The sequence below is a fragment of the Pollachius pollachius genome (assembly GCF_949987615.1).
Source record: "Pollachius pollachius genome assembly, chromosome: 13".
Taxonomy (NCBI): Eukaryota; Metazoa; Chordata; class Actinopteri; order Gadiformes; family Gadidae; genus Pollachius; species Pollachius pollachius.
In genome coordinates this window covers 2,894,278-2,920,764 of record NC_136946.1, presented here as the reverse complement: position 1 = coordinate 2,920,764, position 26,487 = coordinate 2,894,278, and the positions used below count along the sequence as shown (strand labels likewise).

Sequence of the window (26,487 nt, the reverse complement as noted above, 5' to 3'; positions counted from 1 at the left end):
CGCTATAATGTGGAGCTACGGTAAGCTAAGGAAGGAACAGAGGGTTAGCCTTTAGCGCCATCCTGTGGAGCTACGCTAAGCTAGGGAAGGAAAAGTCTTTATCTGTCTCTGAGCTTCGTAAGAACAGTACCAGGACGTGACATCATAAGCGGGATGAGCTCCGACAGAACCAGCAGGAAGTGACATCACGAGTGCGACGAGCTCGGACAGAACCGGCAGGAAGTGACATCACGAGTGTGTAACTTACCCTTCTTCCTGATTTGCCGGGAGGTCCCAATAGCCCCTGAGGACCCCTCGGGCCCTGAAACACAACAGGTGTCCGTGGTGAATGACTGCTGGACCCTGCTGCTCTACAGGCAGCCAGACGCTCAGGGCGCGCCGTCCTCAGGACGGCGGCTTTTTAGGGCTAACCCCTTTAACTTCGGTTATTTTTCTGTGCATTATATCACTTATCTTTATGCTTAGATGGCGTGTTCTATCCGTATACAGTGTTTGATAACACTTTTATGTGTCATGCGTTACGGTTGAGGATGGCCGCGTTCCATTGTGCCTCCTGCTCGGTGTTCCCTAGCGCCGGTAGGACGGAGGGACCTACCTGGGGTCCGGGGTCACCTCCCTCGCCCTTGAAACCGGTGCTCCCAGGGTTCCCCTGAAGGAGACAGAGAAACCTTACTCATTCTTTGTCATTATGTTACACACACTTAAACGTTGTTCGACCAAAAGACAGGATCCCCAGTATCCATGGCAACTGGTTATATGTAACCATGGCAACAGGTCTACATGTCACCGTGACAAAAGGTCGATATCACGGTGACAACATGTCCATATTACTGTGTCAACCGGTCTAGGTTGCCATGACAACATGTCCTGTCAGTGTGACAGCACGTAAATGTCACCATGACAACATGTCTACGTTAGCGTGACAACGGCTTCTCTGTAACCACGACAACATGTCTACGTGAGCGTGACAACAGCTTCTATGGAACCACGACAACAGGTTGAGGCCACTATGACACCAGGTCTATGAAGAGGTGGGTGTAGGCCATCGAGGTGGTGACCCACCAACGGTCCGGGGCGGCCGGTGAAGCCCATGGCTCCAGACGGTCCCTTCAGCGCCATCTGGAGGAGACAGGCGGTCATGATCGTCAGGCAGGCTGTCCCTGACATTACTCAAGAGATACCACTGAGATTAATGATGACCCACGTCCATTCATTCCACTTCGCGTATGTGTGCTTGTGTTCAGTATTCTTGAAAGAATGTGTCTCTTTTGTATTGTTTTGTGTTGAAAGTGGTATCTTGTTTTGTTACTCAGTTTGTCACCTTTTATTTCATTCAGCAGAACATATGATTGTCTCGATATGGTTTGATCCAAACCTCTCGGTCTACCCAGCCACGTAGATGTATGATGCTAACAGACATGCTAGCTGTTATCATGCTGATGGAGGCGGAGTCGACTTACCCTGGCCTGAGACAAGATGGCCGCGGCCTGAGCTTCCTGAGCCGACACCGAGGGCCCCTTATCGCCTCCACTCTGGCCGAAACGGAACTGCAGCAGGACAAACAATCACATGATGAGGAACCTAGGACGTCTTAACGAGATACTAACGAGTTATCAACAAGATACTAACGAGTTATTAACAAACTACTAACGAGTTATTAACAAGTTACTAAATAGTTATTACAGAGAAACGAACAAGTTACTAATGAGATATACTAACGAGTTATTAACAAGATAATGAAGAGTTATTAACGAGACATTAGCAAGTTACTAACGAGGGCCACCACTGAGCTGGGGAATGACCCACTTCCCAATGCAGCATATTTAGCATGCCAACCATGACCTAAAGATGACATCACCATGAACACCATGACATCACAACGAACAACATGACATCACAACGACCAACATGACATCACAACGACCAACGTGACATCACCATGATGCACACCACGTCACAACGAAATCATCGACAGCTGTTAGCTTGTACCCAGGGACAAGTCAATGCGAGACGGAGGAAGGACCTGGTCCTCCAGGACTAAGAGGCTCAGAGGTGAAAGGAGACTCACGGGCAGCATGACGGAGGTACCAGGAGGTCCAGGGAGACCATCAGCTCCAGGGAGACCAGCCCTCCCAGTCAGACCCTTTGAGACGGACGGGGAGGAGGTACGTTAAAATGAGATCATCTGCCAGCTCATGTTTTCCAGAAGCTCAGAGGAGGCCAGCCAGATGTGGACCGGGGCGGAGAACATCACTCACCCTCTCGCCAGGATCTCCTACGGAGCCGGGAGGCCCGGAGGATCCGGAGGGACCAGGAAGACCCTGGAGGAAGAACAGGAGGGAAGGATTCATATGCACTCTCCCACGTGACCTCTGGGTACACTATTATTCTAGATCTAACAGGAACCTTCTAGAGGTAGTGCCAGGTAGGATAGGAGGTATCTTTGGTAGTACTAGTAGGAGTTTGGTAGTACTAGTAGGATAGGATGTATCTTTGGTAGTACTAGTAGTCTAGGGGGTATCTTTGGTGGTACTAGTAGGATAGGGGGTATCTTTGGTAGTACTAGTAGTCTAGGGGGTATCTTTCATAGCACTAGTAGTCTAGGGTGTATCTTTGGTAGTACTAGTAGTCTAGGGGGTATCTTTGGTAGCACTAGTAGTCTAGGGTGTATCTTTGGTAGTACTAGTAGTCTAGGGGGTATCTTTGGTATTACTAGTAGGAGGTATCTTGGGGTAGAACTTACAGCAGGACCCTCTGATCCGGGAGGTCCCTCGATCAGCATACCCTGCAGGAGGAGAACAGAGAATTAAGTTTCAACTTTAGGTCTGCTGACACGCTGAACCTCTAGTGACCTTCATACGCTTTTAGCAAGAGACCATTGACCTCTCATGAACTGCCACATGTCTATAGCCAGAGACAGGACGTTGTGAGAAGTCTAACAGGAAGTGGTCAGCAGTCTAACAGGAAGTGGCCTGCAGCCTAAACGGAAGTGGTCACTCACAGGCTCTAGAACAGCAGGTTCTCCTTTTTCTCCTTTCTGGGCTTGAACAGCGGCCTGAGGAAAACAGATATGTAGCCAACAACACATCACAGTCAGTATAAAGTACATTACATGTAGACTACACACAGTACACAATGTACACACACACGTAGTGACCACAGTTGTTATTATATAAGTTCATATATTGTAGCACACAACACGACAACACAGTACATTATAGAGTACAGTACAGGGTTACCCGAAGACAAAGTACTGTCAAAAAAACAGAACTCACACATAAGACACACGTGTGATAACACACACACCTACACGTTGAGGTATATTCCTATCCTGGAATATACTTGACGATAAAGTACACATTCAGACATGTTTAACCAGCATTTACAAAATACATTTACTGTAAAAAAAAAAACATGCATTAGGCAAAATCTTCTGTATTCTACTTTAGTTTGCAACGTTTAATACCCAACTGAAAACCTGATAGGCCTGGTGTCAGTCACATGACTCGGTCCAGTAACCAATGACGTCTGTCTTAAGTCTATTACCTCACCGCGGTTTCCTAGCAACGTTCCATTCAGCCATACACAGAGAAATGGCGTTTCAGTGCAAACAAGGCCCCTTGTTGTGCCTTGAAACGCCTTCCTACGGTATGTAGCATTTGATGCTAGCGCTGAGTGCTAAGCTAGGGCTAGCTTACCACTCAGCACAGGCTACATCCCGTTTCAACCAATGACGCACGCGTCAGATCCGGGCTGCCATTGGACCGGAGGTTCCTTCAAATCACACCATTCCTCTGGGGTTGATTGATTGATTAATTGATTGAGTAATGATTAATTTATTGATTGATTGAATGACTAACGACTACGGTCACCATCAATAGACCAGGCGTGCCGGGGGGTAACCCGGACACACCGCGGATCAACCAACCAACGAGCGGAACGAGGCAGATTGAAGGAACCCCGCACCAAGTGGGCGGAGCCTCGGACCCGGGGCGGGGCCGGTTGAAGCGGTGGGGGGGTTTCAGATGTACGGCCGCCCGGACTTACGCCTCCCTGGTCCGCGGTGGCGGACAGGGCGGGCCCCATGCGGCCCAGGTCGGCGCCACCGCCGTGGCTCCCGGGCAGGGCCTCGCTGTAGTCCCTGTAGGAGTAGTCGTACTCCCTGGGGCCCGCCTCGCCCGTAACATACTCCTCTGTGAACAGCTCCTGCTCCAGCGCCTCCTCGCCGCCCGCCTTGGTGCCGTGGAGCTCCTCCTCCCCCGCCACGCTCTGCTCCACCTTGGTGGGGGCGGCCAAGGGTTGGGGGGAGGGTGGAGGTAGGAGGGGGGGAGTTGGGGAGAGGTTGGGAATGATGGAGGAGATGAGGGTGGGAATGAAGGGATGAGGGGATGAGTGGGAATGAAGGGATGAGGGGATGAGAGGATGAAGGGATGAGAGGATGAGAGGTTGAAGGGATGAGTGGGGATGAGTGGATGAGTGGATGAGAGGATGAAAGGATGAAAGGATGAGTGGATGAGAGGATGAAAGGATGAGAGGATGAGAGGTTGAAGGGATGAGCGGGGAAGAGAGGATGAAGGGATGAGAGGATGAGGGGATGAAGTGATGGAGGATGAAGGGATGAAAGGATGAGTGGATGAAAGGATGAGAGGTTGAAGGGATGAGTGGGGATGAGAGGATGAAGGGATGAGAGGATGAAGGGATTAGTGGGGATGAGAGGATGAGGGGGGATGAGGGGGAGGATGGATGGATTATGGGATGGGGGGGGTGAAGGAGGGATGGAAATGATAGGAGAGAAAAACCAAGCATGAAAGGGCGGTAGTGATGAGGAGAGGGAACTTACCTTCTCTTCATTAAGACACAGTCGACCAAAGCATCCATGTGTCTGCTCTAACGTCACCTTGGTACCACTAGGCATGGTATCTAATGAGGAGTGTCTGACATAGTTTCCATCAAAGCTCAAGCGACTGCACCGCCTTGTGAGTTCCTAACTCGATTGCAGTTCGGTTTGAAACCTTGCACAGGGCAGGTGAAGAACTTCAAACTGAGCTGAAAGGTTTGAATGCCATTCAAAAGGAACCTGCAACACAGGGCGGTGTCTGCAGCCACTTTGCTTTGTGAACAAAATGTGAAGCTACTATGTTAGCTTCTACTTACTTACCCTGAACAATAAACATACAATAAACAGGCCTGGCTGAGATCACCGTCTCCATCCCACATACCGCTGAGAACCTGAAGCTCATCTTTCTCCTGGCTGTCACAGGGAGTCCGCCCCCAGAGCTACTTGTGTATTCTACAAGCTTTTTTGTTGAAGAATCATGTACGGTATTCGCTCCTGGTATCACAGAGTTTGTATACATCCCACCCCTGCAGCGTCACTTCTCAAAAGACCCGGGTTCTTGTTCGGGGCAAACGCACCCAGAACTCAGGTCTTTGTTGTTAGGCAGAATGGGAGGCTGGTCAGAGGATGTGATGACAGAAACTGGAGGAATACCTTACATTGTTCTGGAGGACAGTGGTGCCTGGTCTGGGATCAAGCGAGAACCCGGGTAGGAAGTGTTAGGAGAGGTGTTGGGACGGGGGGTGTTATGTTATGAATGTTATGTTATGAACGGTATGTTATGAACGGTATGTTATGAGCGTAGTGTTATGAACGTTATGTTATGAAAGGTATGTTTTGAACGTTATGTTATGAACGGTATGTTACGTTGTTGAAGTACAGAAAAGAGGCTCACCTCCACACCTTAAAGATTCCTTAAGGGTTCCTTAAAGGGTTCTTAAAGGCAGAACCATGCCGACATTTCGGAAGTCTTCTTTTATTGAATAATTGTACCAACTTAATTTATTTCTTCATTCCAGCGAGATGGAAGTCTGGAATGCCGATCGGACAAACTAAACGCATAAACGAATTGACCACTTGGGGAAACTACATTTAAATCAACTAAACAGAACTAAATCTGTATCTTCAAAAGGTATAGCTAAACAAAGAAATTGCTAAAATAAATCTAATGTAACAAAAAAAGAACGAAACAAATCTATCAAAAAGCCAAAGTAACGGTTCTGCGGGTTCGGCTGTTTTCTGATTGGATGTGGAGTTCGAGTTTGGGCCCGCCTCCGTGGAGCGGGTGTTCAGGCAGTGCATTCTGGGTCCCTCTTTACCTGGACGGCGCTCACTTCTTCTCCGGTCAGCTCACCCTCCGGCTGCACCGCGACCTCCTCATACAAATACTCCGTCTCACTGGGGGCGGGGCCAGCGTCGGAATACTCAGTATCAACATCCTGATTGGTCAAGGTGGTCAGGAAGTGGTGGGGAGGAGGGAGGAAGTAAGCAGATTTGATCGGAAGAAAGTGGTGAGTTCAAAAGGTGATGTGGGCAGTTAAAAGAGAGGGTGAAACACATCACTAAAATAGTGGGTTCCCAGTGTTGGCTTTTTAACTGGTAACGCACATTTTCAGGGTTTTACTAAGGAAATTTCAGCAACACCTCTTGATGTCTATAAATCAGGCCGTCTGCCAGATTTAGGGAGACATCGAGACCACTTTGGTGAAATTTCTTCAGTTGTATCGTTGACCACCACTGGCTTCGCAGCGGCCCCAACGCCGCAGCAGATACAGATCAGGCCGCCGCCCACCTCCGGCCCCGGAGCCTAGCCATCCCCGTGACATCATCATAGCCTCACCCGTGACCTCGTGAATTCATAACCTCATCACGACATCACAACCTCATCATGGGCTGATGACATCACGACATCGCAGCCTCATCGTGCCCCTATGACCTCATCGTGGCCCGATGACCCCATGGTGACCCGATGGGCTGATGTTTGGGATGTTTAGCCCCACCAGAGACCAGGAGGTCCAGCAGCCGCCCGAATCGGCAGCCTCACAGAACGTGGAGTTCAATCCGTTTTGGAGGAGGATCTCGAACGGAGACCCCTTGCTTTAACACCGCTGACGGAGACAGCGCTTTGAACCTCCGATTGAACTGTGACCCTCAGTTTACTTAAGGTTTGACCGGCGGCTTCTGTGAGGCTGCGTCATTCATATTGGATGCAGAATATGATATATAGATAGGACACATCTATATATGAACGAGACAGATGAGAGAACACAGATACTCAGGAGAGAAGAGACAGAGTGGGAGATGATGCAGAGCCTGTGTGGTGTGTGTGTGGAGTAAGCTGGTCTTGGGTGGCTCTAGAACAGCAATCCCCGAAGATCTTCAAAGACGTGATCGCTGCAGGTCTGGCCCTCCGGTGTAGAGGTTTGATGGGATTTATTTGTGGGAATAATGGAACGAACTGGAGTCAGCCTTGCCGAGTGATGACTGTATGAGACAGGTGCTCAGGACATTCGCCCACCTGCTAAGGCTACCTTACAACCCCAGATGGTTCATCATCGAGGGGGCTGTACCTTGCCGCTTTTGCTTGGCTGATTTCTAATCAATGTTACTCAGGTTCCTCTGGAATCACTGAAACATTGATTTCCTTTTTCCTCTCATACTAATTGGTGAGAATGTAAAGGGAATGCCTTTGGATGAGAGGAGGATGCGTATCTGGACTCTGGTCCTGATACTGGGGGCTTCTCCGGGATGGGCCCTGCGTAACCTAGGCAACAGAGGGAACACACCGGCCCTGGGCCATCCTGTTGTACCTGTTGATAACCGCTGGTGGGCCTCTTCACCGGGAGCCCGGTGCCGCTCTGGGCCGTCTTCCCGAAGGGCGGGAAGGGCTTGTGGAGGGACTTGACGTTGTCCAGGTCGACGGTGGGTTTGGAGCGGACGGCGTTGGTGGTGGTCGGCAGCATGGGCAGCGAGGTGGCGATCCTCTTCGTGGCACTACTCTGCAGGAAGCTCTTCATGGTGGTCTTGACCACGGGGACCTTGGTGACGATAGTGGTCACCTTGGTGACGTGGCTGGTCTTGGTGGCCGCCGCCTTGGTGGCCTTGGGGGTCTGGGCTTTGGGGGCATTGGTCGGTTTGGGAGTCGGGGCTTTGGTCGCGGCGGATTTGGTTGCGCTGACCACGTTCTTCTGGACTTTAGTGACCTTGGTCTTCGTGGTGGTCTCGGTTTTGGCGGGTTTCGCGGCGCCGTTAGCCTTCTTGTTGGCGGTGGCGGCGGCGGTGGCCTTGGTCTTCACCGTGGCAGCTTTACCGTTAGCCTTGGCTAGCCCGTTGACCTTCTTCTCCACCACGGTTTTCACCACCTTCTTCTCCACCGTCACCTTGCCGTTCCCATTGGACACCTTGGTGCTGCTTGTGGCTTTGGTGACGACTGCCTTTCCGTTAGCATTAGCTTTAGCCTTCCCCTCGGCCTTCACCTTCTTCTCGGCGGAGGACTTCTTGGCTGCGGCCGAGGTGGGCCTGATCTTTGCGAGGAGGACCTCCACGGCGGTGGGCTTGGCTTTGGACGGCTTGACCACTGCGGGTTTCGCAGCCTTGGTCGGCATTGGAGGCTTGACCACCACCTTAGCGGAGTTGGCTTTGGCCGCCTTGACCGCAGCAGGTTTGGCTTTGACTGGGGCGGCCTTAGTGGGGACCGGCTTCCCATTGGCTGCCTTTTTCTGTTCTCCATGTTAATTGGTTTGTTGTGATGTTGTGATAATGTGGGTTGAAAGAGAGAGAGACAGAGAAAGAGATGGAAGTGGTGGGTGAGTAAAGGAAGACAGAGGAAGGAGGAATAGGGAGGTGAACGGGGTTGGGAGGGGAGGAATAGCACAAACAAGGGATGGACAGAAGGAGAGAGAGAGATTGGATGTTTTGAGATACAGTGACATGAAGATGGCTGAGGATTGGCTGAGACTGGTCAGGCATTACTGGTCAGCAAGTCAGGGGGAGAAAGAGTTCAGCCCCACCGCACCTGAGATAGACCAATCGTAGAGCTAACCCAAATCGGATTCTGGGCCTTAGGACCAATGGACTACCTGCAACTCAACTGAGTGACCTGCAGGGTTTTGGAGATCGTTTTAGAGCTGGTTCTTCCAGTAATGCCATTCTCCATTTAATTACGACAAAGCTGTTTAGCTGTTGGCTGATTAGAAGGCAATGACACACACACACACACACACACACACACACATATATATATATATACACACGAACACACTCTTGTAACCACAAACATACAATACAGAGCATAAGTAGATGTTTTTTTGTAGTGTTGGCGCACACACAAATTCACACATAGACACGCAGACACGCAGACACAGACGAGACTGAAGCGTTGACACGCGCATGCACAATGTTAGCATGCCAATGTGAGTTAGCATTCAAGTTAGCATGAGTAAGCATGCAGCTCTAAACCGTGCAGCGCACCACAAGAGAGGGGAAAGGCTTCGCGGCCAGGCTACTGAATGTAGGTGTTCTATGTGAAGGCAAGCATAGAATACACGCCACAGACAAGATCCCTTCCTGAGGGAACAGAGGTATAGCTGTATAGATGAACATATATTATAGATTTATAGATGAATAGATGTAAAGGTGTATAGATAAATACACTGTAGATGCATAGGTGTTAGACGTAGGACCTCAAAGAAGAGAAAACAAACCTGGGATGCAGAAACAAGAGCCCAGCTCACTAGCGGCCAGGCTGACGAGTGGATAACAGAGCAGGTAACAGAGTGGAAGACATACTGTCCATGCGTGGGGACATCCAGCGACTCAAACCAAGGACCTCCATGCAGCTACCAAGACCCAGTGTAAGGTCAGTTCCACATTCTGCGGGTGGTTTGTTTTGGTGTGTCGGGGATGCTCGGAGGGGTGGAGTTAGCACCGGGGAGCCCCGGGGAGAGCGTTGGAGCCCTGAGGCGATGACGGGTCTGCGTTGTACATCGGGCTCAGAGATCAAGCGACTCCGCCCCGGCGGTTCCACCGGCCGTTAACCCCTCCCCTCCGGGGGATCCCGCACCTCAAAACAAACGCCAAGAACTGCCGGCCACCACCGTTTGAACCTCGGGTCGGTCCACCCCCGCGCAACGTGCACGCTCTTCTGACCCATGTGGGGGCGTGGCTTAGAGGAGATCGGACACGCCCATGACACGGGGAGGTCACAAAGACCAGCCCATTCGATCATGATTTAAAGCGCCCCTATTTCACCACCAGGCGTGCGGCCGATCCGCTGGCGCTAAACGTTTCAAAATGTATCCTTTCGTGAGGTCACAAGTGGGCGTGTCCAACCGTACGTAGGCTGACGGTGGACACGCCCACTCTGAGAGTCACCGGGGGATAGATTTACATCTGGTGAGCCAATAGGAGGACTTTAACAGTCTGGTGGCAAGTTCTACAGTACAGCCACTCTTGTCTTTGCGATTCCCTTTAAGGTCGTGTGTGTGTGTGTGTGTGTGTCTCAACTCTACCACACTCCAGTGCCCCGACACTTAACCGAACACACACGCACACACACACGACAGTACACACATAGTGTGCGTGAGTGTGTGCATACGTGTGTGTGTGTGTGTTTATATGTCTATGCGTGTGCATGTGTGTGTGGGTTTATATGTGTATGCGTGTTTGTGTGCGTGTGTGTGTGTGTCTTTATATGTATATGTTTGTGCGTGTGTGTTCATGTGTGTGTGCATGTGTGCGGTGTGTGTTTATCTCATATGCATGTGTGTGTGTGTGTGTGTGCGTGGCGGGGGACTCACGTATGTGTTGGGGTCCTGGCTCTGGGTCTTGGGCAGCGGGGAGTCACAGTCCGGGCTGTAGTGCTCGCAGAAGTCGTACGCGGCCTGGGCGTTGGACGCGATCAGCAGCTGCTGGATGTCCCCCTGTTCACACACAACCAGGATCACAAACCGGATTAACACCAGGATCACAACCAGGATCACAACCAGGATTACAAACCGGATCAAGACCAGGATCACAAACAGGATCACAAACCGGATTAACACCAGGATCACACCAGGATCACAACCAGGATCACAACCAGGATCACAACCAGGATTAACACCAGGATCACAACCAGGATTAACACCAGGATCACAACCAGGATCAAAAACTGGATTAACACCAGGATCACAATCAGGATCACAACCAGGATTACAAACCGGATCAAGACCAGGATCACAAACAGGATCACAAACCGGATTATCACCAGGATCACAACCAGGATCACAAACCAGATTAACACCAGGATCACAACCAGGATCACAAACTGGATTAACACCAGGATCACAACCAGATTACAAACCGGATCAAGACCAGGATCACAAATAGGATCACGAACCAGATCAACGCCAGGATCACAACCAGGATCACAAACCGGATTAACACCAGGATCACAACCAGGACACAAACTGGATCAACGCCAGGATCACAACCAGGATCACAAACCGGATTAACACCAGGATCAGAACCGGGGTCACTGGTAAGGGAGTATATGCAGGTGGAGTCTCTGGGCGGGCTCACCTGGAACACCTCCTCGTCCAAGAGGCGGGCTCCGAACACGGTGATGCCGTTGGTGTCGATCTCGGCGTGGTTCCCGCGCGCCAGCGGTCGCGTCATCTTCTTCTTACAGTCCAGCAGCAGTGTGACGTTCTTCTTGGAGACGGAGATGGCCACGCGGTGCCACCTAGAGGCCGCAGAAGGGAGAGCAGCACGGTTAACATAAGGACCACACCACTTCATGTACACACTTATTGTGTGTTGTACGTCCTGACACTTAATGTACACAATTATTGTGTGTTGTACGTCCTTGCACTTAATGCACGCACTTATTATATGTGGTACGTCCTGGCACTCAAAAATAGTCCTTAGCATTGTGCAGCATCTTACCCTAGCTATCTGTGTTGTATACAGGGAATGGGCTAACCTAGTGATTGTTAGTGCTTGGCAGTTGGTTCTATGAACCTCCTGACAGCACCGACAGAGATAGATTCTTGTTTCTCTTTCGTCTGACAAATGTAAAAGATTGTAAGTCGCTTTGGATAAAAGTGTCTGCTAAATGCCCTACATGTAAATGGAGGTAACTTGTCCCAGCTAACTTGTCCCAGCTAGTACATACAAAATCATAGCTCGATCAGCACCCACACACACACACACCTACACACACCCACACCCACACACCCACACACACACACACCCACACACACACACACACACACACACACAGACACACACGGTACAGGGGTAAGTGGGGGGGGGTACTGACTTCCCGTCGGCCAGGTTGACCCCCTTGAACAGCGGGTAGTCCTCGGGCGCGGGCCTGCCACTCTGGTCCTCGTACAGGAAGACGGGCGAGCGACCCAGCTCCACCCCCAGCTGCTGCACGCCCTGCTCGCTGTACACCGACAGCAGGAAGGCCTGCAGGCCCGCCTGCGCCTTCACCAGCGCCATGATGGAGAAGTTCTCCGGGAAGCGACCTGCAGCCCCCCCCCCCCGCCGGGTCAAAGGTCAGAGGTCAACGGTCAGAGGTCAAGACAGGACCGGTCAGGAGCAGCAACCCCTACAGCCTGGACCGAGTGGATTGTGGCGAATGAGTGGAGCTTGGGGGTGGGGGTGTTTGACCCCCAGTGGATAGGTACTGGGTTTGATTCCCACGTCCTAGAGCAGACAGTTTGACCCCCAGTGGAAAGGTACCGGGTTTTATTCCCACGTCCTCGAGCAGGGGGTTTGATCCCCAGTGGAAAGGTACTGGGTTTGATTCCCACGTCCTAGAGCAGACAGTTTGACCCCCAGTGGAAAGGTACCGGGTTTTATTCCCACGTCCTCGAGCAGGGGGTTTGATCCCCAGTGGAAAGGTACTGGGTTTGATTCCCACGTCCTAGAGCAGACAGTTTGACTTGTTAAGCCCTTAAATATTTGACTTGTTAAGCACTTTGAGACTGTAATGGTGATTAAGGGCTATACAAATAAAATTGAATTGAATTGAATTGAACTGAATTGAATTGACCCCCAGTGGAAAGGTACCGGGTTTGATTCCCACATCCTCGAGCAGGGGGTTTGACCCCCAGTGGAAAGGTACCGGGTTCGATTCCCACATCCTCGAGCAGGGGCTTTGACCCCCAGTGGAAAGGTACCGGGTTCGATTCCCACATCGTCGAGCAGGGGGTTTGACCCCCAGTGGAAAGGTATTGGGTTCGATTCCCGAGGTCATCCTAGAGCATGAGGCCCTTGCCCCTGCTTAAGATGTAAGTGAGAGCTCCGAGACCCTCTGGGTGGCAGCGTCTGCTCAGTGCATGAGTACCGCTGGGGAAGGCCCTACAACCCGACGGTTCTGAAGCTGTTCTCACAGCCCTTTGTCGTCCGCTCAGAGGGTCACCAGACGTCCCCACGTTGGACACGTCCCCTGACCCCCTAGTTTGAGCTGTCTGCGTTTTGTCCTCAGAATATGAATTTAATGAACTGAGGTTAAGGATTCTGATTGCAACTAGGTCTGGGTGGGTGAAGGTTAAAGATAAAGATAAGAGGAAGAGAGAGGAGAGGAGGGGAAGAAATATCAATATCTTCAGAATCTCTGAAGGCAGAAACAAAGAAAGGCGAACGTACAAGAGGAGAGGAGAGAAGGAGGAGGAGAGGAGAGAAGGAGGAGGAGAGGAGAGAAGGAGGAGAGAGAAGGAGAGGAGAAGGAGAAGAGAGGAGGAGGAGAAAGAGAAGAGATGGAAGAGAGGTGAAAGAGGAGAGATGGAGGAGGAGGAGGAGGAACGGTGAGAGATGAGGACAGGAGAGAGCTGGCACGTGGGGGGGGCGACAGCCAGGGTGATGAAGACAATGATGATGAAGGACCTAACTGCAGACTCGGGGGGTAATTTGTTGCTCTTCAGGATTCCTCCGCGGGGAGATAAGTGCTAGCTTCCCGCGGCGCGGCGCCCCAGGGTGCCAGGCTGCCTGCCACCGTTTGTTTTGGTTCTCAGACAGCGAGCGGCGCGCGCCGACGTATAATTACGCCCCCCAAACCTCCTGGCCCGTCGGGGAGGGGAGAGCACCGCCGGCCACCTCACCACGCCACCGGCGGTTCACTGCTCTCAGTCTCCCCGCCGCCTCCCTCCAGGGACACGAGGAACAGCAAACAGGCGGCCCGAGCAGACCGGAGCTCATAAAGCCCGCCTTGGTGTTCCAGGCTCGGGGCTTTTCCACGGAGTCACACAGCAGACGCCCCGACCGGGATGCTGACCGGGGGAGGAGAAGGTCGCTGAACGCTGAGACGTGGAGAACTGAGGCACTAGGGAACTACAAGGGTTCTGGAAGCAGCTCTCCAAAAGAAAACCCTGGGAAGTCTCTCTCTAGGTGGCATGAGGGATCAGACCCGGAACCTTTCAGCTGAGAGTCAAACACCATAACCGCTAGGCTATCTGGGTGACTGGCTGCTAGCATGAACGGTGAGGGAGCGTGAGGGTGCCAGTTAGTGCTCGAAGCATTAGCACATTATTACATTTTTACATTATAACATTAGCACATTAGCATATTAATACATTAGCATATTATTACATTAGCATATTATTACATTATTACATTAGCGTATTATTACATTATTAAATTAGCACATTATTTCATTATTATATTATTACATTAGGACATTAGCACATTAGCTCATCAGTACATTAGCACATTAGCCCCTTGTGCACTCAACCAGGACATGGGGAAATTAGCTCAATGGCCGACAGCTCTATTAGCTCCACAAGGCGACCCTCCCCCCCTCCACCGAGCTATCCTCCGCCCGTCGTCGTGGTAACGGAGTGATGGGCGGTCCAGCCTCAGGACCCTAACCGGTGACCCTAGCCGTCACCCTCCACCGGTGGGAATCAAACCCGCGGCCGGGGACTCACCTGAGAAGAGCTGCTTGGTGGGGGCAGAGATCTGGGCCTTCTTGGAGATGCGGTAGGCGTGGTCTGGGTTACCAAGGCGACGCGAGGCACAGAAACCCGGGACCTTTCGCACGCCCTCAGGGAGAGAGGGGACCTGCAGCGCACGCAGCACGTCCACCGGTTCTGATGGGGAGAGAGACATAAGGTTAGAGTGGGGGAGAGAGAGAGAGCGAGAGAGAGACATAGGGTTAGAGTGGGGGAGAGAGAGAGAGAGAAAGAGAGAGAGAGAGAGAGAGAGAGAGAGAGAGACACACATCGGGTTAGAGTGGGAGAGAGGGAGAGAGAGAGAGACATCGGGTTAGAGTGGGAGAGAGAGAGAGAGAGAAAGAGAGAGAGAGAGAGAGAGAGAGAGAGGCAAAACTGTAATGGTAATGGTTAAAAACGATCATCTAACCAGTCTTACAACGACAACAACGACCCGGTTAGGGTTTGGGACACGACAATCACAGGCAGAGCGACAGCTAGCCAACAGGTGCGTTAGCAAGACCCTTTAGCGTACTGGACGCTCTCAACAAGAGAGGAGGAATCATGTTAGAGAAAAATAAAGAAGAGAGTGGTAGAGTGAGGTAGAGGGTGATGGAGAGAGAGAGAGTGGTAGAGAGAGGTAGAGGGTGAGAGAGAGAGAGAGAGAGTGGTAGAGAGAGGTAGAGGGTGAGAGAGAGAGAGAGTGGTAGAGAGAGGTAGAGGGTGATGGAGAGAGCGAGTGGTAGAGCGAGGTAGAGGGTGAAGGAGAGAGAGTGGTAGAGCGAGGTAGAGAGTGATGGAGAGAGCGAGTGGTTGAGAGAAAGAGAGAGAGACATAGAGTAAGAGTGGGGGAGAGAGAGAGTGGTAGAGAGAGGTAGAGGGTGAAGGAGAGAGAGTGGTAGAGCGAGGTAGAGGGTGAAGGAGAGAGAGTGGTAGAGTGAGGTAGAGGGTGATGGAGAGAGCGAGTGGTAGAGAGAAAGAGAGAGAGACATAGAGTAAGAGTGGGGGAGAGAGAGAGTGGTAAAGAGAGGCAGAGCGTGAGAGAGAGAGAGAGTGGTAGAGAGAGGTAGAGCGTGAGAGAGAGAGAGAGAGAGAGTGGTAGAGAGAGGTAGAGGGTGATGGAGAGAGAGAGAGTGGTAGAGAGAGGTAGAGCGTGATGGAGAGAGAGAGAGTGGTAGAGAGAGGTAGAGCGTGAGAGAGAGAGAGAGTGGTAGAGAGAGGTAGAGGGTGAGAGAGAGAGAGAGTGGTAGAGAGAGGTAGAGGGTGATGGAGAGAGAGAGAGTGGTAGAGAGAGGTAGAGCTTGATGGAGAGAGAGAGAGTGGTAGAGAGAGGTAGAGCTTGATGGAGAGAGAGAGAGTGGTAGAGAGAGGTAGAGGGTGATGGAGAGAGAGAGTGGTAGAGAGAGGTAGAGCGTGAGAGAGAGAGAGAGTGGTAGAGAGAGGTAGAGGGTGATGGAGAGAGAGAGAGTGGTAGAGAGAGGTAGAGCGTGATGGAGAGAGAGAGAGTGGTAGAGAGAGGTAGAGCGTGAGAGAGAGAGAGAGTGGTAGAGAGAGGTAGAGCGTGAGAGAGAGAGAGAGTAGTAGAGAGAGGTAGAGGGTGAGAGAGAGAGAGAGTGGTAGAGAGAGGTAGAGGGTGATGGAGAGAGAGAGAGTGGTAGAGAGAGGTAGAGGGTGATGGAGAGAGGGCCAGTAGGGGCAGGTCCTCCTGCTGGTAGATCAGGTTGCATTGGGGGTCCCCTCAGTACAATATGGCCTCTGTTCCCGCTGTACCCCCCTCTCTCCTCCCTCCCTTCCCCCCTAGAAGAGCCCAGTTCTTCCTGCTTAGGGACCCACAAGACAGCCAGAGAAACACACACACACACACACACCTACACACACACAAACAAACACACATACTTGCACCGCACAAACACACACACACACACACACACACACACACACACACACACATACACACACAAACATGCTAAATTCCCAGAGGAAAGGAGTGGCACATTTGAAAGGTAGGAAGTATGAAAATAAATTCTCTTGCTTCCTCTCACTACTGCCAATCTCTCTCTCTCTCTCTCTCTGTCTCTCTCTCTCTCTCTCTCTCTCTCTCTCTCTCTCTCTCGCGCTCTCCTCTAAGTGTTGACAGACGGGTGTGGCCCCTGAATGTAAACATACAGAGGGCCCCTCACACCTCCACCCGCGCCCCCCCCAGGGTGGAGCCCTCAGGGTGGGGCCCCCAGCTGGCCCCGCCGGGCCCTCACCACTGGACGTATCGCTGGGTGATTGTAGATTTATTTGTAACGCACATTTAGTGAGCCGCCATTTTGGATCCAACCGTCACCCAGGGAGAGTTTGGACCCAAGATGGCCGCCTGATGGATACAGGCCGTAAACCGGGAGATAAATAAATAAAGAAAAGTGATTACATAACCTTAATGTCGGAGTAAACCATGCAATGTGTAGCAAGTCTTTGTTTAAGCTTACACATTTCATTGTTATCCACAGGTTGAAATCAGTTTAGGAAAGACTTATACTGGACTACTTAAGTCGGAAAAAAATATAAATGTTTTGAATAAATGGTTCCTTACTAGTTCCACAATCTCATCTACAAAACTACAAAAAAAGAACGAAGACAAAATGTATACGACAGAGCGACCGAAGCAATCATAACGTTACTCCGTTCAGTGACGGCGTTTGTAGTTCGCCTCTTCAACCGCTAGAGGGAGCCATTCAGAACTGAGAACCGGTTCCATCCAGCTGACGTTCCCGGTCGAGTTGACCGATTTAAGTGTGATGGTCACTTAGGGTGAGGGCGCCCCTTACACAACAATAACACAACACAAGTTATTTTAGTGGCAATGTCAGACAATACATAAACATTTCAGCAGGGTTTCATAACACAACTATACACTTGCAGTGCTGAGGGCGGAGAATGGACAAACGCACACACACACACACACACACACACACACACGCACGCACGCACGCACGCACACACGCATGCACGCACACACACACGCACACACACACACACATATATAGTGGACACAGACACATGCACAAGCATACGAACACTTTCACGCACATACCCACATACACACGCACACACTCGCACAAATATGAACACACATACACACACACACACACTTGTGTGTATGTGTGTGTGTGTGTGTGTGTGTGTGTGTGTGTGTGTGTGTGTCTCTCTCTCTTCTCGTAGCTCGGTGCCAAATACCGGACACACACTCCAGCTGACCCCTGGGCCCCTGACCTCTGACCCTTCCACAACAGGGACATCGTTACTCAAGACAACAGACTTAAATTGAGCACTCCGACCGCGACAGGATGGAGCGAGGAGGAAGAGGATGGAGGGAGGAAGAGGAGGGAGAGGAGGGAGGGAGAACGGTGAGAAAGGAGCGATGAGAGGCCAGATGTGAAGAGCAACACATCAGAACCCCAACAGCTTCCCCCAAACCACGGCCAGTCTTTTTATGAAGTCTGAAAGTTTCTGACACGACCCCTGAATTGATCTCACTCTCCCCCTCTCCCCCTCTCCCCCTCTCCCCCTCTCCCCCTCTCACCCTCTCCCCCTCTCCACCTCTCCCCCTCTCCACCTCTCCCCCTCTCCACCTCTCCCAGCCGCTCTCTGTCTCACCCTATCTCTCCCTCTACTTCTCTCTCCATCTCACCAACCTCACCCTCCCTCCCTCCCTCCCTTCCTCCCTCCCTCCCTCCCTCCCTCCCTTCCTCCCTCCCTCCCTCCCTCCCTACCTCCCTCCCCATCTCTGTCTCCTTATAGCCATCCAGCCACAGCATCTGGCCATCCCAGAATAACCCCCGGTCTGCAGCTATAATTTCATGGTGAGGGTGCGCGGTGTGGGGAGGCCTCCAGCACACGGTCAGCCTCAACCCCCCGCACAGGGGGGGGGGGGGGGGGGGGGGGGGGGGGCAAATATTTGCACGCTTCAAACCCAAGTTCTGGGTGTGGAGAGGAGAGGAGAATGCAGAGGCTGTTGCTGGGGGTTACCGTGGTTACCGGGGGTTCCGCCTCCCCCTCTCCCCATTTCACTCTTTCTACCTCTCTCCTTCTTGCCCTATTTCTTCCTCCCTCCCTCCCTCTCTCCATCCATCTCAGTCTCTCTCCCTCTCTCTTTCTACCTGTTGCTCTCTCTCTTAACCCTTCCCCTCTTCTCCCTCTCATCCTCTCTCCCCTCTCCCCCCTCTCTCCCCCTCTCTCCCCCTCTCCCCAGTGGGCTGTGCATGAGGAGTCAGGAATGGCCTCAGAGAGATAACGATCAGGCTTTAGGAAGATGTCACCGCCACTAGAAACGTCCACAGAGTCCACAGAGTAGCAGACACATGTGGTTAAACACACCCGTGTCAAATGTTGAAACCAATGTCCATCAATACGTTTCCATTTAACTTTACATTTAGGGCATTTAGCAGACGCTAAATTGCCCTAAAAAAAAGCGTCTTGCAATAAGTACATTTGTCCGAATAAGGGAAACAACAATATATCTCTGTCGGTATAGTAAGGATGTTCATAGAACCAAGTGCTAAGCACTAACAATCACTAGGTTGACCCGTTCCCCGTATACAACAGACACAGCTAGGATGAGATGCTCCTCAATGCTAGTACTACAACATACAACGTATGTTACGTATCTAGAAGGGCCTGGTCTAGTCTGGTCTAGTCTAGTCTAGTCTAGTCTAGTCTGGTCTGCTCTGGTCTGGTCTGGTCTAGTCTAGTCTGGTCTGGTCTAGTCTAGTCTGGTCTAGTCTAGTCTAGTCTGGTCTGGTCTAGTCTAGTCTGGTCTGGTCTAGTCTAGTCTACTCTGGTCTAGTCTGGTCTAGTCTGGTCTGGTCTAGTCTAGTCTAGTCTGGTCTAGTCTAGTCTAGTCTGGTCTGGTCTGGTCTGGTCTGATCTAGTCTAGTCTGGCCTGGTCTAGTCTAGTCTGGTCTGGTCTAGTCTAGTCTACTCTGGTCTAGTCTGGTCTAGTCTAGTCTGGTCTGGTCTATTCTAGTCTGGTCTGGTCTGGTCTGGTCTAGTCTGGTCTGGTCTGGTCTGGTCTGGTCTGGTCTGGTCTGGTCTGGTCTAGTCTGGCCTGATCTAGTCTAGTCTGGTCTGGTCTAGTCTAGTCTACTCTGGTCTAGTCTGGTCTAGTCTAGTCTGGTCTGGTCTATTCTAGTCTGGTCTGGTCTGGTCTAGTCTAGTCTGGTCTAGTCTAGTCTAGTCTGGTCTCGTCTGGTCTATTCTAGTCTGGTCTGTTCTGGCCTGGCCTTGTCTAGTCTAGTGTGGTCTGGTCTGGTCTGGTCTGGTCTGGTCTGGTCTGGTCTAGTGTGGTCTGGTCTGGTCTGGTCTGGTCTGGTCTGGTCTGGTCTAGTGTGGTCTGGTCTGGTCTGGTCTGGTCTGGTCTGGTCTGGTCTGGTCTGGTAGGGCCCCAGAGCCTAGCAGACAGGGCGGTCTCAAGGCCTCTGATGTGGTCTCGCTCTGGTCCCAGGGCCCTGCCCTGACGGCGGGAGACAGATGTGACATGAGGCATGTCTTCCCTTAGGTCCTCCCTTCACACCAGCCCCCCTGCCGTGGAGACGCCTCCTCAACGCATGGTGACAGGACCCCCGGAGACGTGAGACCCCTCTGGGAGCAGAGCCCAGGCCGCTAAGCGGCAGCACGTCTGCTCCACGCCTCCTTCCTTTAACGACCGCTCAAACCGCCTTACTTCAGAGACGCTTTTAATGTGAAAATCCCTCCCCCGATGAAATGGAGACGGGGGGGTTTTGGAAGCAGTCCAGGCTAAGTGGTGAACCTCCCACCGCTGTTCAGACAAACCTGGCGTCTCTAGAAGGCACGCAGACAGCTTGAGGTGTAATCCACCCCCTGTGTTGCTGCTAATGACTGAATGATCCTGCCTATGGGATAAGTAGCACCTTGTTGGCGTGGTTTGCTGATTCCAGGGTTGGTCTTTGGGGAAAACTCTCTCAGACATTCTCCTGATGTTGGTTTCTATTGATCTCTATAGATCTATACCAAGCTGATTATGTGTTTCTGAGCTGTAAAACGCTAAGTTGCTGAGTGTCTACTGAACCGGCAATTTGGATGCTTGGAAACCTCCAGCATTGGGTTTACCTTTAACAGTTTATAACACGTTGATATCTGATGTCCTAACGGACATGAAGCTATCCTTCAACACTAAACTACACCTGAACAGGACCTGAAACCACACCAAGACACTAAACTACACCTGAACAGGACCTGAAACCACACCAAGACACTAAACTACACCTGAACAGGACCTGAAACCACACCAAGACACTAAACTACACCTGACCTGAAACCATACCTCAACACCACAAGCCCAAGTGTGTATCTAGGCCTTGGTGTGTATCTAACAGGTGTGTATCTAACAGGTGTGTATCCAACAGGTGTGTATTCACAGGTGTGTATCTAACAGGTGTGTATCTAGGCTTAGGTGTGTATCTAACAGGTGTGTATCTTACAGGTGTGTATCTAGGCTTAGGTGTGTATCTAACAGGTGTGTATCTAACAGGTGTGTATCTAACAGGTGTGTATCTAACAGGTGTGTATCTAACAGGTGTGTATCTTACAGGTGTGTATTCACAGGTGTGTATCTAGGCCTTGGTGTGTATCTAACAGGTGTGTATCTAACAGGTGTGTATCTTACAGGTGTGTATTCACAGGTGTGTATATAGGCCTTGGTGTGTATCTAACAGGTGTGTATCTAACAGGTGTGTATCCAACAGTTGTGTGTCTAGGCTCCAGAAGGAGAGGCGAGGAGTGAAACGTCTAGGAGCGTCTCACTCCTGCAGAAGAGGCGAGGAGTGACACTGCTGGGAGCGTCTCGTGAGGCGTTGGGAGCACCTCACTCCTCCAGGAGGAGGAGCCAGGAGTGAGACAACGGCGCCTCACTCCTCCAGGAGGAGCAGCTAAGTATCACTCCCTAACCCAACGTCTCACTCTCACAGTGAGACGTTGGGAGCGCCTCACTCCTCCAGGAGGAGGAGCCAGGAGTGAGACAACGGCGCCTCACTCCTCCAGGAGGAGCGAGGAGTGAGGCGTTGGGAGCGCCTCACTCCTCCAGAGCAGCTAAGTAGCAGGGAGTGGGAACAGCAGCGCCGTGCGCCAGCCTGTCATTACCCACGCTGGTACGTCGCTCGCCCTGACCAGAGGGAGTAGCCATCTCTCTCTCTCCACACACACACACACACACTCCCTGGCTCGGCTGCGGTCGCCGTGCCGACGGGCCCTTTATAGCTGCAGGGCTCCGCCGGGATGTAATTTGAGGGAGCGTTCAGACGCTCGGGGGCCCAGAACGTCTGGAGGGAACGTAAAGCCCGTGGCCCCGGGGCCCCTATGCCAGCTATAGGGAGACACTCAGCAGCTCGCAGGCGGGGGGTGGAGGGTGGTTGGGCCCCAGGCCTCTGGGGGGAAAGAGGTCTCCCTGAGCCAAGAGCCCCACCCCCAAGGTGGGGGTGCTAGGGTGGTGGTGGTGGACACACACACACACACACACACACACACACACAGACCCACACACACACACACCTCCTGATGGAGCGCACACACACACACACACACACACACAAACACACACATACACACACACACACACACACACAGACCCACACACACACACAGACCCACAAACACACTTCCACCTTCTGGTGGGGCGCACACAGACACAAACACACACACACACACAGACACACACACACTGCCACCTTCTGGTGGGCTCCTGGCTCAGCGAGACCTCTTCTCCCGACGGGCCAGGGCAACTGGCCCGTCCCGGGCTGTGGGGGGCTCTGGAGAGGACCCCTGTCAGGGGCCCCTGTCTGGGCCCCCCAGGTCCTGTCCTCCTGAAGGCTTCCTGGAGAGAGACGCCCTAAAGGGCTGATTATGGTCCCACGTTCAAGCAATGCAACGGGAGTTACGGAGCCGCTACGTCCTTGCGGACCCTCCTTGAAAATGTTCACCTTCCGTCGAGGCGACGCAGCAGGGAGGGTTGCGATTGGTCCGCTCACCAAAACCCGACGCAGAACCAAAACGGGTTCTGCGTGGTCCCTGCGTTGCGTGAGCGTGGGACCATAACCAGCCCTTCACCCCTACCGGGTCATTAGTGATGTGAGGCCCGAGGAGGCCCGCTGTAGACGGGCTCAACCGAGTAACAGGACTCCGCCTGTGTGCGACGTGCTAAGGCTAAAGTAAGCTAGGACATATCAAGGCTAAGATAAGGTTAATAACACAAAAAGCGGCAAAAGTGCACAGTGACCCGGCACACGCGACACCCAACGTGTGTGTGTGCGTTTGTGTGCGCGTGTGTGTGTGCGTGTGTGTGCGCGCAGCGCGCACTGACGTACGCTCGCAGGTATGCAGGGGCGCGCGATCTGAAGCCACGCTGTCCGCGCACAGTGGCTCCATTCACACCGCGCGCAGAGAGAGAGGCGGGGGGCGGGGAGGTATGTTATGTTTAACCAGAGGCAGACAGACGGCTCTTTGAGGAGAAGGGCGCTTTGAAAGGAGGCTGCGGAGCATCCATGTCAGTAAAATATTGCTCTTTCGAGTCTCCCTCCTCCTTTGAATCAAACGGGCCTTTCACAGCTCGAGGCTGGAAGGCGGCCGGAGAGATTCATCTGGGTCTCCCTCAACGGGACGGCCCCCGACGGGCACACGACCGTCGTCCCCGACAGCCTGCGGGCCCGCCGCCGTCCACAGCCCGCCCCGCTGGTAAACGCCTAAAAAAACCGTCTGCGTAAAAATGACGCAGAAATGAACGGTGAATGCACCCTCTCTCACACACACACACACACACACACACACACACACACACACACACGGACACACGCACACACACACACACTCGCGCACACACACAAACACATACACACACACACACAAAGGGGGCCAGCCAAGTGTGAGGAGGAATTGCAGCGGAATTGGGAACAACCGCGTGCGTACGGCGCTCGACGCGTTGTCGTGAACGGGGCTGAAACGTGACTTTTGCAATCAATGCAAGAGTTGGGCCGACACACTTCATCGGCCGGGACCCCGAGACGTCTCGCACACACAGAGCCACATTCACACACACACACACACACACACACACACACACACACACGTTCCAACACCCAGCCAGAACCGGAGGGAAAAAAAGATCCATAGCTTGCAGACGCATATGCACGCACAGTACTGTACACACATGGAGCGCAGAGACACTGGCCGCATTCACCCGCACGCCGCCGCCGCCGCACACTGAGCTATTCATAAGGTCGGGTCCTCCAGAACACACGGGACCCCAGGAACCACCTCCTACTGAGGGGAGGACGAAGGGGCCCGGTGCCACAGGCTGGGGGCCGCAGGCCGAGGAGAGGCATCAGGGCCAGGGGCCACAGGTAGAGGGCCCAGGGTGGCACAGGGACCAGGGGCCACAGGGCCCAGGGGCCACAGGGCCCAGGGGCCACAGGTAGAAGGCCCAGGGGCCACAGGCCGAGGAGAGGCATCGGGGCCAGGGGCCACAGGTAGAAGGCCCAGGGGCCACAGGCCGAGGAGAGGCATAGGGGCCAGGGGCCACAGGTAGAAGGCCCAGGGGCCACAGGCCAGGGAGAGGCATAGAGGGGCCCGGGGCCACAGGTATTGGACCCAGGGGCCACAGGGCCAAGGGGCCACAGGTAGAGGGCCCAGGGTGGCACAGGGACCAGGGGCCACAGGCCGGGAAGAGGCATAGAGGGGCCCAGGGCCACAGGCTGGGAGGAACTGTTCACCAAAGGTTGCAAAGCCTCAGCATTGTCATTAGGAGCTAGGGTTCGAACTCATGTGACGGTCTAATACGACTTATCATATCCGGATCAAGAACCATTTTAGAAATGTGTTCGACCTGCCCTAGATATGATAGGACTATTCAGGTATATAAGTATAAAGTTGATTTCAAAGTCATTAAATAGGCCGACAAGAATAACAAGACTGTCAAACCTTTTTAAACCGCACACCCTGCAGCTTAATCAATGTACCTATAAGTACCCTTTTTATTGAACACCTCAAAATAAAGTGCGTATTTTGGGCTAAATAGTCCAAAAGAACAGGTCTATGTCTGTGACTGGTAGTGAGGAATGAGGCAGGGTTTCACCGCACCATCTGATGAATGGCGCCTCTGTTGGGCAGAGGAGCCGCCTAGCGGCCGCACGGGGAGCTGCACCCGAAGCTAATTCCTCCATAGAACACAACCTGATGGCTTCAGAGATGGACAGAACTGCTTCAGCAAACCCTACAGACCTTCATGCGTAAAATCAATGCAAGATGTTAGTGGACCTGATGGCTAACTGCTGTCATTAGAACAAGGTGAATGTGTGATTGTATCTAAACGTAAGCTGTATCACCATTCTAGCTCCTCATCAGTCCCACCAGACTGTGATAGCTCCCAGATCCCGCGAGAATAAACTTCCAAAATGATGGTTAACTCGACATAAACACTCGTCGTTCTGTTCCCCAAACGAGTCGCTCCACCTGGGGGACTGAGAATGAGCGTTTCTTGTCCTGGGCGGGGGTCGCATGCTACTCTGGTAAACACCGTCACACGCACACGGTACCGGGCAGAATATCACGAGAACATCGCTATTCATCCATTAGGGATCATTAAACCCAATCTGCAATAAAGGTTGTTGATGAACTGTTGTTCATGTTCATCGTGAGTAAACAAACAGCTCCATCAGATTGGCGGTCCCAGCACCGTCCTACCCTACACCACCCAATGAGAGCCCGTGCGCAACGCCAAACGGTGCCGAATCACGACACCAAATCAACGGTCCGCCTCGCGCGTCTCCGACACAAGCGGGCTTGATGAGGAACTTTAGAGGATTAAGAGGAGGAAGATTGCTTTTGAAACAGGAAAAGTCCTGAAATGAAGAAGAGTCCTGACATTTCTGACCTGTGTGAGTCGTGGGTCTCGCGCGAGACCACACCTGTCCTAAAACGATACGCCGACATTAAAAAACTAAACTACATCATAACCTTACAAACTTTGTGTTAAAGTTACACAACACGAAACCATTTTCAACACTATCAGCCTCAAAGGTCTAACAAAAAGCAAAGCAAAGTCCCACCAATAGGAATCCAGTCAGCTGTTGAAACTGTAAAGATTTATTAAAAGAGAACAAGTGTCTTTATAACTAATAACTTCATCATCACCATCCCCATCATCATCTTCATCATCATCATCATCATCATCAGCAGCAGCAGCAGAAGCGTCCTCGAGAAAGAGTCTTACCTGCCCGGGCCACGGGCGCCTGGAACAGCGCGAGCGCCACGGTGAGAAGCGCGAGGCTGGGCAGCTCCGCGCGCCACGACCTCCGCTTCGTCCGGAGGGGGCAGGCGGCGGGAATATCCATAGCGCCGCGGGAGATGAGCGGCCGACGGCGGGGGAGACGAGGAGGCACGCAGGAGGAGGAGGGTATCCTCACAGAGAGAAACGCGGGTCCGAAAGAACCAACAAAAGAACCGACCGGGCAAAGCGCGCCTCTGGAGACGTCTCGAGCGTGGACACGTTCCCGGGGAATCTGCTGTGGTCGCTCTTATGCACGGAACGGGACGCCTATAGCAAAGGGTCGGGGCTGATAAATATAGGGTCTCTCTTTAACCTTGAAGCCCCATCGGGTCAGACTGTACGTGAAGAGCAGAGGCACCAGACCGCTCCCTCTCTTTCTCTCTCCCCTGCTTTACTTTCTCCCACCAGAA

The 26,487-nt window shown here is 52.4% G+C and overlaps 1 protein-coding gene across 5 annotated transcripts in view; it reads right to left on the bottom strand.

Annotated features, from left to right (window-relative positions):
* col11a2 (collagen, type XI, alpha 2) overlaps positions 1-26,487 on the bottom strand; it is a 54,120-nt gene extending 27,633 nt beyond the window's left edge. Inside the window, exons 1-16 of one of the 5 annotated variants that reach the window (XM_079749665.1) lie at positions 26,021-26,487; positions 14,755-14,916; positions 12,141-12,351; positions 11,399-11,561; positions 10,636-10,758; positions 7,648-8,556; positions 6,157-6,276; positions 4,048-4,278; positions 3,002-3,055; positions 2,744-2,785; positions 2,259-2,321; positions 2,069-2,143; positions 1,461-1,547; positions 1,063-1,119; positions 596-649; positions 248-301 (exon numbers count right to left, since the gene is read on the bottom strand). In XM_079749665.1, coding sequence (XP_079605791.1) covers positions 248-301; positions 596-649; positions 1,063-1,119; positions 1,461-1,547; positions 2,069-2,143; positions 2,259-2,321; positions 2,744-2,785; positions 3,002-3,055; positions 4,048-4,278; positions 6,157-6,276; positions 7,648-8,556; positions 10,636-10,758; positions 11,399-11,561; positions 12,141-12,351; positions 14,755-14,916; positions 26,021-26,141 — 2,526 coding nt within the window. In that variant the 5' untranslated portion in view covers positions 26,142-26,487. The remainder of the gene's footprint in view (positions 1-247; positions 302-595; positions 650-1,062; positions 1,120-1,460; positions 1,548-2,068; positions 2,144-2,258; positions 2,322-2,743; positions 2,786-3,001; positions 3,056-4,047; positions 4,279-6,156; positions 6,277-7,647; positions 8,557-10,635; positions 10,759-11,398; positions 11,562-12,140; positions 12,352-14,754; positions 14,917-26,020) is intronic. The other 4 variants (XM_079749666.1, XM_079749667.1, XM_079749668.1 and 1 more) reach the window with 4 other exon arrangements.